A 19,897-nucleotide genomic window follows, 5' to 3' on the forward strand; every position below is an offset into this window, starting at 1 on the left:
TCCAGGTCTAATGACCAAGGAAGTCTGAAGTGCCAAGCTGCATAGCTCAGATGGCAGAGTGCTGACCTTTCCAGCTTTGACATGTTCGATCCTGGTTCAGTCTGGTGGTATTTGTACCGGTAAGTGTTCAAATATGCCAGCTTCATGTTGGACCAACACAGAAAAGAACTCATATGAGACAAAGCTTGCTTGCTTGTTGTTTTAAGGGGCCTAACATCGAAGGTCATCGGCCCCTATGAGACAAAGTTCTGGCACCTTGGCATGTCTCAAAACAGTAAAATTAGTCAGTGGGATGTAAAACTATTATTATTCTGAAATTTCCAATATAGGGACAAGAACTTCATGAGTTAATTCAGTTCCATACTGATAGGAGCCAATGGTCCAACGACTTGGCTGAATGGTCAGCATTGAGGCCTTCGGTTCAGAGGGTCCTGGGTTCAATTCCCGGCCTGGTCGAGGATTTTAATTACGTATGATTAATTCTTCTGGCTCGGGAAGTGGGTGTTTGTCTCAACACTCTTCTCTTCATATTCAGACAACACACGACACTGCTAACCACCACAGAAACAAGCAAAGGTGATTACATCCCTCTACATTGGGTTGGCATCAGGAAGGGCATCCGGCCGTAAAACAGGGCCCACATCTACATGTGCGATAAAATTCAGACCCGCAACCCCACAGCGTGGGAAAGGCGACAGAAGAAGATGGATGGGGGCCAGCAATCATCATCATCATCATCATCATCATCATCATCATCATCATCATCATCATCATCATCCCAAATACACTGCCTGACAAAAAAGTTAAGCACCTAGAAGGAGTGGTTGAAAGTGAATGAAACTACATATGCTGAAATATCATGTGCCTGTATTGAACTGATTACATACAATATGAGATGAAAGAGACAAGGCCGTTGGCAGGTACAGGTGGAATGTTGGAGCGAGGTCAGTAGGGAATCTCACCACCGCCCCCCCCCCCCCCCCGACCCCTGTCCGCAAAGCATGTCCTTATGTGGTTCGCAATGGCGTCAAACAGCCTTTAGATCCTCTCCTGAGGCAACTTCGTCCACAGATGTTGCAGCTGTCCCTCCAGATCCCGCATGTTGGTACTGGGGCGGAGTCCCTTTCCAATGTCATCCCACACAAGTTCAATGATGGAGAGGTCTGGAGATCTTGCTGGTCACGGGAGGCACTTAACATGCTCTAGGCAGTCCATAGACACATGAGCTGTGTGTGGACGTGCATTATTTTGTTGGAATACTGTCCCAGGGTGCTGAATGCAGAATGTCTTTGACGTATCGCTGTGCTGTCAAAGTCTGCCGAAGCACTATTAGAGGTGACCTGAACGCATATCCTATGGCCCCCAACACCATGATGCCAGGGATTGCGCCTGTGTGTCTTTCCACAATACGGGCAGGATCTGCCCTCTGCCCTCAACGCCGCCAAACCGACACACGATGGTCACCGGTGGTTATGGAGAAGCGGAACTCATCACTGAGGCACGTTCGTCCACTGATGCGACGCCAGTTGTCCTCTGTCCATGCCTCCTGGGCAAGGCACAACTCCAAACGCAGACTTTGGTGTTCTGGTGTCAGTAGCAACCGATGCATGGGGCGGTAGGATCCCAATCAGGCGGATGCGAGTCGTCGAGGCTCTGTGCTGGAATTCGCAGGATGTTGTAGAGTCTCCAGTACATTTTCGCAGATGTCAGGTGCCGAAGTTATGGGATTCCGCATTACTTGGTGTACCATTCGACGGTCTTCCCTCGGGATTGTGTTTCTTGGTCAACCGGAACCTGCACGACGTGATTGGGTGCCCTCTTGTACCCATTGAGTCCAACATCGAGCCACTGTGACATCTGAATAGCCAACATGCCTGGAAATTGCACGATACGACCAACCAGTCTCATGCAGTTCACAGTGCGGCCGATGTCAAATGTCGTCAATTGGTGGATAGGCATCTAACGCGTCTGCAAGCCATCGCGGGTGCTTCGTACTCTACGTAGTCCTCTCTGCACGTCTTGCTTAACTGTTTGACCCACATCAGTTGATTGGTAACTACTTATCAACAACAGGGCGGTGGCATGACACATTACAGATCCTTGTAAATCTTATCATTTACTCACACATCAATGGTATGCATGTATACTGAAATCGGAATTCTGGGTGTTTAACTTTTTTTTTTTTGCCAGGCAGTTTATAATAACACACCCCGACTTGCCTTTACCAAGGACAATAACTCCGCTGCTGTCTCTCCTTAGCTACTTAGAAGTTTAATTCTGATGGCAGCACAAGTTTAGACAAAACGGTGTGAGAAACATTAGAAGTATAGGTGATGAGTTGTGATGAGAAATATATGGAAATGAATACTTTTGATGTAGCTACATGTCTTATTAACACTTAATAATTACATATTTAATGTAAAATTAAGACGACTGAAGCATGTCTGTTAGTAGGCTACATATATATATACATATACTGATGTTTTGATGTAGCGAATATTTTTGAGTTTTCTGGGCTTCCGTGGAAAAAAGCATAACATGCAGCAGATCGTATTTAACTGTAAGGCAATGCTGTGCAGAGTGTGCATACATATAAACAAATGTTCATAGTGTGTGCAAGAGCATCAAGTAATATTGGAAACACAGGGCATGGAGTTATCTGTGGACGCGGCTAGTGGAAAACGTAACAATGATGTGAAGCAGGAAATAGCAATCGACCTTGCAAAGGATAATGGACTTGTGAAGCAAGGAGTGTTATATTCTTCAGGCATCCTTAAGATACATAGTGCTGTGTTTCACTATGCAGTTATTTCCATTCTTTCATTTTTCAGTGAGCAACATGTGTCATTAAAATTTAGCCCATAAAAAGCAATACTACTGTTATATTTATTTGTGTTGATTATTGTGCTGAAGTAAAAAAAAAAAAAAAAAACCATCACATCCAGTTAAAATATAATAACGTAATAAACTGTAATGGTAATTATGAAAACAATACATTTCATTGTTTGTTACTTCATTTATTAGTCCGGTACTTAGCTGAATGATCAGCGTAGTGGCCTTCGGTTCCGAGGAGGGACCCAGGAAAGGGGAGGGGGGGGGGGCAACTAGAAGGTAACGTCTTCACCTCCGGCCACGTTCAGAGGGAAGAAAACGTGATATTAATAAAAGGAAGTATGAGAATACGTACGCACGCACGACGAAATAAATCCGTGTTCGATTCCCACCCTGGTCGGGGATTTTAATCTTAAATGGCTGATCGTCCTGCCTCGGGGACATAATATTTGTGTTGTCGCTAGTGATGGGCAATGCTCTCGCTCCAGACTCTTGAGACTGTCGTTACAGATCACGAGACTCTCGTGGGAATCTCGAGACAGATTATCCTGTGCTGCGATCTGTGAGACGTCCCAGTAACTATGAGCGTAAGCTTGATAGCAATCATCAGCAGTTATTGCGTGAAATAATGTTCTCATATGGAAATGTGTGTACCGATAAATTTTGTCAGAAGCTTGGAAAAATACTGCATGTTCAACAATGAGTCCCTTAATACCATTGACGAAAGTGAAAACAGAATACCGGTATCTTAAATGGTTCACGAGTTATTTGAGGTGGATGTCTTATCGCTGAATAACGTTACATAATTTGTGAATAGCTGTAGATAGGCATAGGAAGTACACCTACCTGGATACCTCGCAATTGTTGTCGACAGTAGGCCTATAGCTTCTTGTGATGCAGACCGGGCCGGACAGTGATATTATGTGCTTTTAAGTGCCGGATCATACCACAAGACAGTATTTCCTCTGACGTATTTTACTTCTTTTGAACAAACTACACAGCGGGCTGTGGTATATGGCATCTTTTCAAAATAATCCCACGTCTACAACTTCGCTGCGTTTCGGACATCGTCTTAAAGTTGTCGCGAACAATTAGACGCATTCAGATTGCCTATATCGAAGTACCTAATTATGACGCGAATACTCTATAACATTGTAAGGAATTATTTCATTCGTCACCATAATGTCAGTAAACACAAACATTAGCCAAATGGATATTGAATGTGGGGTCTGATAAAAACTATGAGTGTTAAACGCAATTTTTTTTTTGCAAGCTGCTTTACGTCATACCGACACAGATAGGTCTTACGGCGACGATGGGATAGGAAGCGGTCGTGGCCTTAATTAAGGTACAGCCCCAGCATTCGCTTGGCATGAAAATGGGAAACCACGAAAAACCATTTTCAGGGCTGCCGACAGTGGGGTTCGAACGCACTACCTCCCGGATGCAAGCAGGGATAAACGATGCACATCTACAGTATCCATCATTTCCTGTACTCAGCCTACTCATTCATGTACTTACCGCTGCATACAATGTCAGAATGCGTATCCTTTATAATTATGTTTCACTGCGTCAATAACAGAACTCGGTAGAAATGAACGGCCTAGTCTCTTGTTGAGACGTACTGTATTTACGGAATGGAGAAGGCCCGTGGTTGGTTAAAACAACATTCAGCTCCGCCTATCTGTAGACCTACGACACGCAGCTCGCCGCACAATGTGGAGACAAGGCTCTCTAGATCTCTCGACAGTTTTTCGCGAGAAACGGTCTCGAGAAATCTCGAAAAATCTCGAGATCCTGTCTGAGACTGCCGATCACTAGTTGTCCCCAATATCCCTGCAACTTGTACACCACACACAACACTCTCCTCCACCACAATAACACGCAGTTTCCTTGTCGGAGGGTCGGCCTTACAAGGCTGTACCAGGCTAGCAATAGTCGCACGAAATATCAATAATATTTTTTTGGTGTTTGTTTTCAGACTCATTGTGTAAACAGATGCCAACTATGTTGTGTTCCCCCCGTACAGCTGCAAAATGTAGAAACAATTTCCAATATTTGGATATATTTTACTTCGAGCTGAGTAGATTTATATATACTCCCATTTTATTTCAAAAAGAGTTTACGAACATTGTACAACAGGAATCACATATCTGTCTGCTGTGTAGAGCTTATAATATATTTCTCTTCATTTCCCAACATTATGTTTACATGGGCATGACACGTTTTGCAAATGGGCAACTCAGATGCAAGTCAAGCCATACTTGACATATTTGATACAAGATGTACTAAGCTAACTGTGAATTGGGTGGTAGTTTTGATGGGGTGCTCGTATTTAATATTTCAAGGTTTGCTCACTTTCTTTGTAAATTATATTGTCGCAAACCTTATGTGAAGCATGAGGAAATCCTCACAATCCTTCATTCTTCTTCCTTCTTGCATCTCTGGCACTGCCTGTTATTATCTCTAGACGGACGCAGTATTTATGTTGTATCTGTCTCATGGCCCAGGCCACAGCAAAATGTAGCTTTCGCTCAAATCTGAGTCTTATTTATGGATGCCACAGTAGACATCGGGTGATGCTGAGTAATGACGTACAGAGCACGATAGTGCGTCTGGATGCTGTGAAAGGTGTTATTCAGAGTCAGTCGTGCTGTAATAGCACTTTCTGGCCCAGTGAGGAAAGAAATGGCAAACTGCCTAACTCCTCTTCTTGCTTAGACACCGTAATATGTTTTTAAGATTTTTCCTATAAATGCATAATATTCGGTGGTGTCATTAGTGGATCCAGTCAAGCGTTCAGGTTGATGACTTAACGCACATTGTTTTTCCATGTTAAAGAAATACCTAGATGGCAGTGTGTAGTTGTGAATTCACCAGTGTTGGAAAATTAATCGTGTTATATTGTGTCGTGAGCCAAAGGAAATGTCTCTTCGGATAACAGAGTAATACTCGAATACGTTAGACGATAGATTTGAAAGAAACAAAAAAGGAACATTACCAGAAATGTGTGTGTGTGAGCGAGAGAGAGAGAGAGAGAGAGAGAGAGAGAGAGAGAGAGATGTATTCATAATTCATTATCCACGATTACCTTAATTTCATTTCGGTTGCAGTAATCAGCATTTTTATAAAAATAGGATATACTGTACCACTCATCAATTTTACGAAGAATGATATTGTGTTTATTTCATGCACATTTTGCACACATGTTACCTAATGTTTATGCAGATACTAATAAGAATACTATCTCAGTTTTCATTCGAAATACTCCTTCAAGAAAGTTCATTGCCATGTTTAAGCCATTAATTCGGCCAGTGAAAAATTAAGTAAAAATGAATTTTCTCCTAAAGTGAAATTTTAATGTTTTAGTTATTAAATTTTTAGCTTGGGTCTTTTCAATAAAAATTGGTGGAATATTTCATTTAAATACAATATTAATTTAACGTTACATATAAAAATATTACCAGGTATAATTGTTTATTTAACAACATTGACCAATATTTATGATATTTATCATGTATCATAAAATTCCTATAGCCCATATTACTGGACGATGGGATAAGGTTCAGTATGCTCGCCGTTTACCTGCTGGCAACTGTACACAATTAGGTTAGAGCAAGTGGCTCGGATCACATGTAGTAGTCATCTCGTAGACGTCGTATGAAGACGGGCTGTACGTCGTCGAAGAAGGAAGGCGTATCAAGTTCAGCAGCTCGCGCTATTCCTCCATCCTTACAAGTCAGCCAGTAGGTTTCCATGAGACCTTTTCCCTGCCAAGAGAAAATTTATATTATTACTTGATCATAACAATCGTTTGTATTGGGTCGGTTCGTTTAACACAAATACGACAGCCCGCAGAATCTGTAGTATTATCAATCATAATGAGTGGGAAGATATTTTCCAGCAATTAAACGTATCCGAAAACCATAACAATGTAGTTAGTGGGACGTAATGCAAATAACACTAATGAATGAATGAATGAATGAATTATTCTAGCAATTTCACGAGATAGGAATACCGTACTGAAATAAAATGAGAAAGAAACAGAACAAGAGATAAGTGTGAGGATCTATGACATCTTCAATTCCATTATAACATGAGATGTGTTAACAATGAATAATGCTGAGTTCTATTCTGGTAGGTACCATGTTTGAAGAATGTAGGCGACATCATTTGAACTTTATAACTACGGCGTTATAGTGGAGACGTTCTTTTCTTTAGGTGTGGTTATTTCTACTGCATTCCCATTCGTATTTTTTCTGAGCATCAGTGCATGTGGTGCGCTGTTACGAACTTTTCCAGCGGGCGCGATTGTTGTGAATAGCGGTATTATTAGCGTTTTGTTCTGAGAAAGAAACCGGTATTTTGATTTCGTGTATTGCAAGTCCAGTGTTTAAAGTACCTCGAAGAAGCCGAAAAACTATTAGTTCTCAAGATAGAGAATGTATTCTGAACACCAGGTAATATTTTGAAAGGGGATATGCAAATAATATAGGTCTACCCGTGAGCAAAGTGGTACAAAGAACTGCACAGGCTAGCCGCGTAAGTGTACAGTGTCACAGATAACATCAATTAAGCACGGCTGGTCGAAAGGAGAAGAGAATGAATCAGGGACACTAGGAAACCACGGAAATAGAGAGAGACCTGTCACTAGCATTGACGAGTTCGGCTATGATATAGTACGTCGTCATATTTATCAGTATCACGCTCGAGAGAAAGTTCGAACATGTCAGAAATTAACGGCTTCCTTTAATAACATCAGATAAGCATGGCCGGTCGAAAGGAGAAGAAAATGAATGAAGGACACTAGGAAAACACAGAAATAAAGATGCTGATGCTTGTTGTCTTAAGGGGCCAAACATCAAAGGTCATCGGCCCCGGAAATAAAGAGAGCAGTGGCGTATGTTGGAATCAAGACGTGGGCCACCACTAGACTCAGGTTACCCCTTTTCGATGGTTGGTTTAGTGAACGTCAAGCAGCGTTTTGAGCTGCAGCCAATAGCCAACATAGTAGCCTGCTGTGTTGTCAAGACTGTTTCACAAGATACTGGCCTGGCCTCTGCTACTGCCAATGCTCAACCCCTGATCAGTGAAGATGGTAGCCTAAGGTTTAGCAAATTAGAGTCCAGCTTTGTGGCTAAATGGATAGAATGCTTGTCTTTTGTCCGATGGCCCCGGTTCAGTTTTCAGAATCAACCGCCTCATACTGTTAGAACATCTGGCTTTGGGGACTGGATATTTATTTATGACGTCTTCGCCATTCCTAATTAGGTCACCACCAAGCCTATACAGATGCCATGCATTATTATTATTATTGTTATTATTATTATTATCATTATTAAATGAGTTCCTTTTAAATGAGAATGAGTTCCTGGTTCAGGGTACTTACAGGGGTTAGACAAGGCTGTAATCTTTCACCTTTGCTGTTCGTAGTTTACATGGATCATCTGCTGAAAGGTATAAAATGGCAGGGAGGGATTCAGTTAGGTGGAAAGGTTGTAAGCAGTTTGGCCGGTGCTGGACGACTTGGTCTTAATGGCAGACTGTGCCGAAAACCTGCAGTCTAATATCTTGGAACTTGAAAATAGGTGCAATGAGTATGGTATGAAAATTAGCCTCTCGAAGACTAAACTGATGTCAGTAGGTAAGAAATTCAACAGAATAGAATGTCAGATTGGTGATACAAAGCTAGAACAGGTCGATAATTTCAAGTATTTAGGTTGTGTATTCTCCCAGGATGGTAATATAGTAAGTGAGATTGAATCAAGGTGTAGTAAAGCTAATGCAGTGAGCTCGCAGTTGCGATCAGCAGTATTCTGTAAGAAGGAAGCCAGCTCCCAGACGAAACTATCTTTACATCGGTCTGTTTTCAGACCACTTTGCTTTACGGGAGCGAAAGTTGGGCGGACTCAGGATATCATATTCATAAGTTAGAAGTAACAGACATGAAAGTAGCAAGAATGATTGCTGGTACAAACAGGTGGGAACAATGGCAGGAGGGTAGTCGGAATGAGGAGATAAAGGCTAATTTAGGAATGAACTCGATGGATGAAGCTGTACGCATAAACCGGCTCCGGTGGTGGTGTCATGTGAGGCGAATGGAGGAGGATAGGTTACCTAGGAGAATAATGGACTCTGCTATTGAGGGTAAGAGAAGTAGAGGGAGACCAAGACGACGATGGTTAGACTCGGTTTCTAACAATCTATATAAATAAAATTGTTCGTGTCTGTTTGTTTGTCTGTTTGTTCCACCATCACGTCGAAACGGCTGGATAGATCTCAACCAAACTTCATATTTAGAGTATACTCATCCCGGGGAAGGTTTCGATATGCATATCATTTTAAAATCTTTGAATACACGGGGGGTTTATAGGAAAACCAGAATGGTTTTTCCACCATCACGTCGAAACGGCTGGATAGATCTCAACCAAATTTCATATTTAGAGTATACTCATCCCGGGGAAGGTTTTGATATGCATATCATTTTAAAATCTTTGAGTACACGGGGGCTTTATAGGAAAACCAGAATGGTTCTTCCACCATCACGTCGAAACGGCTGGATATATCTCAACCAAATTTCATATTTAGAGTATACTCATCCCGGGGAAGGTTTCGATATGCATATCATTTTAAAATCTTTGAATACACGGGGGGTTTATAGGAAAACCAGAATGGTTTTTCCACCATCACATCGAAACAGCTGGATAGATCTCAACCAAACTTCATATTTAGAGTGTATTCCTCCCGGGGAAGGTTTCGATATGCATATCATTTTGAAATCTTTGAATACACGGGGGGTTTATAGGAAAACCAGAATGGTTTTTCCACCATCACGTCGAAACGGCTGGATATATCTCAACCAAATTTCATATTTAGAGTATACTCATCCCGGGGAAGGGTTCGATATGCTTATCATTTTAAAATCTTTGAACAGACGGGGGTTTATAGGAAAACCAGAATGGTTCTTCCACCATTTTCTCTTATACTATTGATTTTCTGTAAACTTCGTTTACCGTACGTGAAACGTCTCTTCATTATAAACAACTTTCGTTATGTTCATAATTTACCTTACTCTTTACATGACGGAGAAATTTACAATTTTCTGCTGGTACCATGCTCTGCGTTGAGTGACCGACAGACCGACAACGAACCTACAGGTTACCATGGCAACGTCTCTGACTGCATGCCAGCAGGGAAGTAACGTATTGTCATTTTCCTCATCATGCTTTTAAATTCGTGGTTGTTCCTTGGGTAGAAGGCAAGAGAGGCGTCAATCGGCCTATCTGCGGGATATTGGCGGAATATCGTTGGATGTTATAACCGCCTTCGAATAGATTAAGTAATAACACCATTAGTCATCTTATTATTTGTTTACCTAGGAATCACTGGACCTAAATTTCTTCTCTGTTACCGCTTTATTATATCCATAACTCACACTAGCATAATTTATTGAGTGGCATTTGATTTTCCGATACATTAACTTGGCATTTACATATTTGTCGTTATCCGGCTGTCCTCAGTTATAATCCATTTTCTATTACTTTCAACTTTCTTAACTGTATTATTTTCTTCCTTAATTACGCCGTATGTACGCGAGTGCTACAAACTACTGGATGTATTTCCACCAAGACTCATATTTAGAATACACCTGTCCTTGATAGGTTTTAGGGCAAATATTGTTTCTAAATCCCTGAACTGACTGGGGGTTTATACGAAACCGAAACAGTGATTTTGCACTTCCACAAAATATACACAACCAACGTTAATTTAAATCTACCTGCCTTGGTAGAAATTAATTTCTAAACCTTTTTTCTCATGTGCATAATTTCGATACGAGGATTAATAAGGGAGATATCATTAACGGACCGTTTTTTTGTACAAGTCCCATCGGACTTAACTCACGAGCGGGTGCGTGTAAAGCGTATTCCTTACAACTTGAAAACTACTGAAGACATTCGAACCAAAATTCATATTTAGCATCCACCTGTCCAAAGGTAGGTTTTAAACGTAAATAACATTTCATGTTCCGGAATGGACTGGCGGTTTATAGAGAACCGAAATGGTGATTTTACTCTTCCACAATATATACAGAACAAGACCAACCTGACTGGAAATCGACCAAACGTGATGGAATTCCACCTCTAAACCTTTTTTTCATGTGCATTTTTTCGTCAGGAGGATTAATAAGGGAGATATCATGAATGGTCAGTTTTGCAGGTTAAGTCCAGCGGACATAACCAAAAAGGTGTTTTACATGGAGCAGATTCCTTATCTATATAAATCAAATCGTAACGACTGTGTGCCTCTACACTGACTATTTTGGCGAAATTTTCGTACAGCTTTCCGTTTAAGGGGTAATAATGACCATCTGCATAATTTTTGGTTTAGCTTCCTGAAAGTCCTAATTTTTACCCGCCTCGCCCAAAATCCAGATTGCGGCATAATCTGCTAGAAGAAAAAGAAGATAATTGAAATTTGACAAAATTATACGTTTTAGCCTGTAACGAACGGAAAACATCCAAGATCATTAAATTTTTCACTTTTTATCCCCGAAGAATATCGAAACATGCAGGCAATTTTAATGATGGTGCAGACCTTCGGAAATTCCTATCACATAACAGATTGCACAATCACCGTTCAATTTTGAATGATCTACAACCTTGGTCTTATGACTTTTTGCCGTATCTGTATCCCTTTTACGTTTGATTTTTCTCTATTAATGGATGTTAAGTCAATTTGGAATTTTCACATGCATAATTCATACCTTCGATTACTTATATGAAATACAGAATCATCAAACTCTTCACGAAAATTTGCCCACCCAGTAGCCACATGTGAGCCAAATGCTATGTATCTAGCTGCCACATAATTATCCGAAAAGTAATGTAATGTGAGATAATCTTACAAGAACGTTACCCTGTTCCACGTTTCTAACTCAATCTGACCCAAGAATAGATGACATATCATAGGACCAGGCATTTAGGCCACTAAATCCGGCGTGTCTTATGGTATAATCCTTTGTCGATATGACGTACGTTTAGTAGCAGTTAATCTGTAAATGAAGGTCTTCAATATTGTAAACACGCATATACTTTCGTATGTCGATCTATATATATTCACTGATGTCGATTTGTAGCGATCGAGAAAGGGTGGGTCTGCTATTGTAATCAGTACTCCCCACACCGACTTTGACTGGCAGTATGAAAGGGTTCCTTCTCCAACTCCTGTGTAACTGTCATTAGTAAGGAAGGTCTACAATTGTAATGAATAGTTCACTTCTCGATTTGACTTGCAGAAGGCAAGTGAGCATGCAGTTTTGTTTAAAACTCCCCTACCCGATTGTGTTTGGCAGTAGGCAAGGGTGCCCGCCATTATAAAGAAATGTCCTCATCTAAAATGTGACTGGCATTAGGCATAATAGCCTGCTATTTTGATGGAAACTCACCAACATGGTGTAAGCTGGCTGGAAGTAGGAAAATGGGCCTGACATTATAATGATAACTGCACAACTCAATTTCGAGTGATAGTGGGGTAATTGCCTGCCATTATAATAAAAACTGTAATCTGTCTGGAAGTAGGAAAGGGGGGCTGCCATTTTAACGAAAACTCCCCAAATCGATTCTGTCCGCACAGTAGGCAATGGGGCCTGCAATTATAATGTAAACTTCCCAACTCGATTGTGAATGGCAGTAGGCAAGTGAGCCTGCCGTTATATCACAAATCCATAACAAACACTTTACATTGGAAACAACGTACGGGGACCTCCCCATGCTCTTTCTCGGATAACGCTAAGAGACATGCAATTTTAAAACAATCTTATTTACTGCATGCACACTATTTACTTCGATATTCGAATACAATGTAGAATACCGTAGCGAAGCACGGGTACATTCGCTAGTTTAAAGATAAGAGGTATAGAACTAAACGAGGCCACAACACTAGTTGCAAATCGAGGATTGTGGCGACGTTTAGTAAATTCTCAGAGGCTTGCAGACTGAACGCTGAAAGGCATAACAGTCTATAATGATAATGTATGTATGTATGTATGTATGTATGTATGTATGTATGTATGTATGTATGTATGTATGTATGTATGTATGTATGTATGCATGTATGTATGTATGTACGTATGTATGTTAAATAAAAATGTTGAATTTTACTGCGGTCGTACCCATCGTTCACTGGTTAATTAGCTTCCTCGGGAGATCAATGGTGGTGTCTGATCCATGATCACGGGTTCGATTCCAACCAATAAAAGAGAACACCAAACCTGAAAGGTGCATTTCATTCTAGCAGTATGAGGTGAGGAAGTGTAGCCTCCGCGGCACAGGCGGCTGCGCGCCGGCCTTTCACCGCTGGGTTCCGTGGTTCAAATCCCGGTCACTCCATGTGAGATTTGTGCTGGACAAAGCGGAGGCTTTCCAGCAACACTCTCCAATATCATTTCATTTCATCTGTCAGTCATTAATCATTGTCTCAGAGGAGTGCGACAGGCTTCTGCAGCCGGCACAATTCCTATCTTCGCCGCTAGATGGGAGCTTCATTCATTGCATTTCTGACCCGGACGAATGTCTGGAAACAGGCTGTGGATTTTCGTTACGGCGAGTAACGCATGGTTGATAGTTAGCAGTAGCGATCTGAGGATATAATATGATATAGATGAAAGTCAATATCAAATGTTGGTTCCAAGACAGATGATCCCTTGTAGTCTCAGTCCGCAATCAGAGATTGCGCCGCAATGCGCAATGTGTGCAATACCTTACTATTATTATCAACAGATAGCACAGAGAAGTTACTTCCGCCGTAGTGACACACATCCGGTTATGCTCACCACAAACCCTCCCTCCCGCCCACCCTCCACCTTCTATCCTGCAACCCCCCCCACCCCCACCCGCACCTCTCCTTCAGCACACTCACCTACTATGACGATTATAACGCAGTTCTATTATTTCCATTCGTAATACATTATAATTAATATATTTTTATATATTCCAGGTACTTGCTATGTCCTAAATGATGATAATGAGCTGATGGATAACGCATGGTTGATATTTAGCAGTGGCGATCTGAGGATATAATAGGATAGAGATGAAAGTCAATAATAAATGCTGGTGCCAAGATAGATGGCCCCTTGTAATTACTATGTTACTGAAATGGATAATTGACACATTACCACTAAGCTGATATTATGACAAATAATGAATTCCTTCAAAAGCAAGATAGCAAAGCATAGCATATGCAAGATATGGGTAGGTATCATATCAGTATACCAGTTTACCACATGAAAATAAAAATAACAGAATTAAGTGCACTGTGACAGGAAACATATATAAATACATTAATAGAACCATTCAGCTTACAGCCCCTGAGGTGTACTCAAACAGGAAATACAGGATTTCAGGAGGACTGGCGAAGATATATTTCTAATAAACAAGCACAAGGAACAAAGATTTACAGCACATACATTTGGGCACTTGAAATTCAAACAACACAAATACCGTAGCATCATGGGAACTATAGCTTAAAATCGATATTAGTTCGAACAAAGTTAATCGATTGGGTGAAGTAGGATTGAATGCAATCCAGCAATATTATCTCCATAATACTTGACGTTATACGACTGATTCTTTGTCATAAGCGCCCACTGAATGAGGTTAGACTTGAAATACTTCATTCGAGGCAAACAGTCTTTAATTACAAAAATCGCTCTTTTCATGCACACATGCGTGCCATCTACAGAACCTTCCTACAACTATCTACACGTTGTGAATGACCTCCAGCGCCATCTAAAAATTAGGACTGGAACTACCTGAAGCTAGCTACAGATTGGAACCATAAGCCCCATAAGAGTTTCACCGGAATCTGACGGACAGAAGCCTAGCACACGTATCCCCCCTCACCCCCACCGGTCCCCACTCCTGTCCGTTATACAGCAGCAAGCCGTATAGGGTGGTCGAGGGGAGAGGGACGAGAGTCTGAGCTGCAATGTCAGTCTCCGATGGCTTGCTCTCAGAAATATGTGCGACGGTTTTTCTCACTGCTTTCGAGTTTTGTAAATGGAACAATGTGTCAGATGCTTACATTATAAAGTGCTTTATACTTCCATCATTCTCAATTGAGGTTTGGGCTTCACTGATAGCCTTGGTAGCCCTCAGTATACGCCACTGAGAGAGAGACCAATCACTGGCATTGACGAGTTTGACTATGATGGAAAACGTCGTCATATTTATCAGTATCACGCTCGAGTGAAAGTTCGAACACGTCAGAAATTAACGGCTTCCTTTAATGAAGCTGGATATTTTTTGGGGGAAATAATATCTCTCTTTCATACTGTACGTCTTGAAGAATCAAATATAAGAAATTTAGCGATAGAAAAGTCTCAACACAGAGGCATGGCATTGCTCGCGCACGCGTGTATAGACCGTGTCCACGGTGATAGTTCTCGCGCAGGCTGATCAGTGATCGACAGGTTTTAGAAAATCTGACACTGCACGAACCTGTGCTATGCGCATTACATCATCAGTAGCCAATTTCAGTGAACGAATTAATGGGTCAGCTTCCCGGAGCTATTCTATGATTCGCTGCCGGCAGTAAGTCAGAAAGTGCAACTATTCAGGAGACAAACTTTTCTAATGACTACAAGGAAATAAAAGGTCAAAGGTACATGTACTGTATAACATATTGGTCTTCTTCAGATACAGCAAATATATGTAAACACAATATCAAAAATGAATGTTAGGTTTTACAAATAAATTTTAGTGATTTTGTGCAGAAGTTAGCACTGACTTACGTTGTTGGCCTCTCATTATAGTTCACATTTAATGTTCTGTTATAACATTAAAAATAACCTCAACAGTACATACAGACATCACTGTCAAGTAAATTTTACCAATATTTGCTGCTACTAGGACTATGCCATTCTAATCACAAAATTCTACCAACTCAAGGTGTGCATCTCATTATTTGCTAGAAATATGTAAATTGTGGTAAAACTAATGAAACACGGTGGGTAATAGAGGGAGCAGACAAATGAGATCTTTCTTCTTATTTCCATTAATTGCAACAGGTTTATCTGTTATTTGCCTCAAGCAAGCCTTGGTCGTACTGGTTCTGGTTCTAGGACATTTCGTACCACGAACATATCGTACCATCGGACATTTCGTACCACTTGACCGGCTGATTACCTGCGAAATATCAGTTAATGACTTTAAAACATTTGGGAGGGGACATTCCGTACCTCAGAAGACTCCGCACGGTGTGACCACTACTGATGTTAAACTTCCGTTAGACACAACTGACATGATTGGCGCACGTGCTCATTTTTATTTCGTATTCGTCATTCTCGGGGACCTAGCTATTTACACCTTTCAGTAGTTTCCTGTCTCCGCGTGACCTTCCGGCACATATCGGCCAGTGCATCAGAATCTTTTATTTTACTTACTTGACAATGAAATAATGCAGTAGTTTAGAAATATTATCCATCCTTGTGCTCGTCAGGCACATTGCGCCCTAACACAATGTATATTTCTCTCGTATTGTTTTGTTTAAGGATTTATACTAAAAAATTCGACTTTTTTATGATATCTACGAAAACACAAGTGATAAGTATAGTTTAACGGGCAACTATTAAAATTACGGGAAAACCGTCGCAGATAGATGACGACCTAGGTGGTACGAAATGTCCTCAAAAATCAAATGGTACGGAATGTCCGGATACCACTGGTTCTACGTCTTTTCAGAGATAGTGTTTCGACATGCTCTTCCTCTTTGAGTTTCGTTTTGAATTTTACTTCTCCAAAATGAGGTTCGTGCCATATATGTATACTTTCTCCAGTAACATTGTCATGAACTACGAGGGTTAAATGTCCATGTTCGTAATGCAACTACTTAAGCGCCCTACACACGTGGAAACCTGGTTTACCGATCTCGATTCGCGCGAACCAAGTTGCCGTTTATTTGCCTGTGTGTGGAGATTAACAAACGAAGTTCGTGATGATCTTGGTCTTCCATCAGGTTTTTAGAAAATATTTGTTCGGTTCGCCACCTGGGTTTAGGGCTTTCGCCTGTGTTCAGAGGATATGGACCTGGTTCGCCATTTGCCAGTGGAGATGGTGCAGCTCGAAACGACTCAGTTTTAAGTTGTTTGTGTTAACTTCTATTTACACTCACTGCTAAGTTGTCCGATAAGGATAGCGACAAGTTTATGAACCCTTCTTTTCTGAACAATTTTATCTGAAGCCTAATGGCGCTCATTGTTTATGGAAAGTGAAAAATTGCTAGTACTGAGACAGGAACAAGCATGATGAAACTTTCGAATAACCTTTTGATCATGACTTTTTTTTTTGCTAGGGGCTTTACGTCGCACCGACACAGATAGGTCTTATGGCGACGATGGGATAGGAAAGGCCTGGAGTTGGAAGGAAGCGGCCGTGGCCTTAATTAAGGTACAGCCCCAGCATTTGCCTGGTGTGAAAATTGGAAACCACGGAAAACCATCTTCAGGGCTGCCGATAGTGGGATTCGAACCTACTATCTCCCGGATGCAAGCTCACAGCCGCGCGCCTCTACGCGCACGGTTGATCATGACTTGTGAGATAATTCCCTGTTTTTCAAGATTAGGAAAATTATGGTTTTATTGGCTCCATCTGCAGTTGCCACTTTCTAGACTCAGGACACCAACTCGAACACACCAATAATCTTTTCCCGTGTGTCTATTTAGTCATTGGGTCCTTTCAGCCATACCACAAGGATCAGTCCCCGGTCCTTTATGTTTTTCTATTTTCATTAATGACATCTCTGAAGTTTTTAAAAGCAGTACCTTTCACATGTATGCAGATGACTTACAAGCTTACTTCCACTTCAGTCCCACTAACGCACATTCTTGTATAATGCATTTTAACCATGAAATCTCTCGATTGATCGAATGGAGCGCAAATCATAACCTCCAATTAAATGTGGCTAAGACCCAGCTTATTTGCATAGGTTACACAAAACTCTCGAAAACTCTTGATCTCAAATCCCTCCCAGCAATAAAAAATTCTAGATACAGATATCCGTTATAGTGACACCGTCAACAATCTAGGACTAATTTTCGACAGAACCTTATTCTGGTCTGTTCATACGTCAAATGTGATCAGAAAAGTTGTGACATGGTGGGACGTAAAACAAATAACATTATTATTATTATTATTAAAAGTTGTGACATCCATGCATATTTTGAAACGTAACGTGTCATGTACACCACCTTTCATGCGAAAACTACTTGTTCAAAGTCTTATATTCTCAATAATTGACTATGGATCAGTCGTATACAACGACTTATATGAAACTTTGACCATACAACTACAGAGGGTACAAACGCATTTGTTAGTTACGTGACAAATGCCAGGCGTGATGAACATATAACACCCTATTACGTACAGCTGAAATGGTTGAAACTCCAAGAACGACGGGAAATCTCAGTAGCCGTTGCTACGCACAAAATTTGATTTGTTGGATGCGCTTGTTGATTTGTTAGATGCGCTTGTGAATGGTCGGCTGTTGAGAGTGTTCTTATATTATTGTAGTGATAAAGTAGTTAAAACCTATTGAAATTGTTTAATTTTTTTTTGCGTGTGTGATCCATTTAGTGCTATTTATATATTGGTGTTTAGTGCTTGTTGGTAGAGATTGGGAGTAGTGATATTTATTTGAATTTTTTAACAATTAGTTTAGTTTTTGTTCAGTAGATTACGGTTTCTAGGTTCAGTGTACCTTGTTTCGAATTTAGGTTTAGAAAATACTTTAGGTAATAATATTAAATTTAAAAATATTATCTGGGCCGATGACCTTCGATGTTAGGCCCCTTAAAACAACAAGCATCAACAAGCATCAAAAATAATATTTTTAAATATCTGTAGGTTCGTTGGTATAATACTTACATAGGCAAATTATCATAAGGAGATGTAACTTCCGCAACTTTTACGGTGCCGGTATTCCGTGTAGATATCGGTCCAAACTATCATGAAGGTAATCTATAATATTATAAAACGAAGTGTTTGTCTGTCTGTCTGTGCGCGATGCCCAGCAAAATCTACAGCACGTAGAGATCTGAAATTTTGAACATCTGTAGATGGAAAGCGGTCCGAATGCACCTCGAAGCCGGAATTTTCATTTTCGCTTTTGTTGGTGAGTTATGAACGAAAAACCATCGGAAAACGTGCATTGGGATATGACAATCCAACGTGCTGTCACCAAGATTAATGCATAGAGTCGCTGTCGCTAGGCAACGTACATAAGATAGGTAGAGAACACAATATGCAAGGAGCCATTTTACGTCCAGGACGTAGGAAGCTGTTTTTGGTCTTAAATGGTGGGAGGGCATATGACGGTGTTGATGATGATTCGTCCGTCGGATCGGGACGTTAAGTCTTGAGCTATTCGCGAGGAATGGCATATATGCCGGCGCCGGGTTTCATCCTCTTCATTCTTGCTATCATATATCATGTCATTCATTTCTTTCAACAAGCAACTTTTACAAGAATTACGCGATGTTCTACACAGTTACAAGTCTATCGACTACACGGCAGAACTAATGTCGAATACATCGTTTTCGGGAGTCGCCGAAGTGAATTGTATACTCTGGATTTTTAGTATCAGGAGACAAACAACGTGGGGGTAAGAAAGCCCAGGAACCCTTAGGGGAGGGGGGCAGGGGGGTCAGATAAACAAATTAACGAAAATACTGTTGAATCCATACTTTTTAGGGTCGCTGATATGAATAGTGACACCCCGGATTTTTTTAAAAGTTCAAGTTCAACCCACTTTGGGGTGGGGGCGAGGGGGAGTGATATATAAAATTAAACGAAAATAGTGTCGAATACATAGTTTTCGGGGTCGCCGAGGTGAATTGTACATTCCGGAGTTTTAGTATCAGGAGACAAACCACGTGGGGGTAAGACAGCCCAGGAACCCTTAGGGGCAGGTCGGGGTGAAGGGGCTGAGATATAAAAATCATCGAAAATAGTGTCGAATCCATACTTTTCGGGGTCGCTGAGATGAACAGTGACACTCCGTAATTTTTTAG

At 40.9% G+C, this 19,897-nt stretch overlaps 1 protein-coding gene across 1 annotated transcript in view; it reads right to left on the minus strand.

Moving 5' to 3' along the window:
* Window positions 1–6,461: 6,461 nt before the first annotated feature.
* LOC136863716 (uncharacterized) overlaps window positions 6,462–19,897 on the minus strand; it is a 769,999-nt gene continuing 756,563 nt past the window's right edge. Inside the window, exon 16 of the mRNA XM_067140074.2 lies at window positions 6,462–6,602. Coding sequence (XP_066996175.2) covers window positions 6,462–6,602 — 141 coding nt within the window. The remainder of the gene's footprint in view (window positions 6,603–19,897) is intronic.

Source organism: Anabrus simplex, chromosome 2 (assembly GCF_040414725.1).
Source record: "Anabrus simplex isolate iqAnaSimp1 chromosome 2, ASM4041472v1, whole genome shotgun sequence".
Lineage (NCBI taxonomy): Eukaryota > Metazoa > Arthropoda > Insecta > Orthoptera > Tettigoniidae > Anabrus > Anabrus simplex.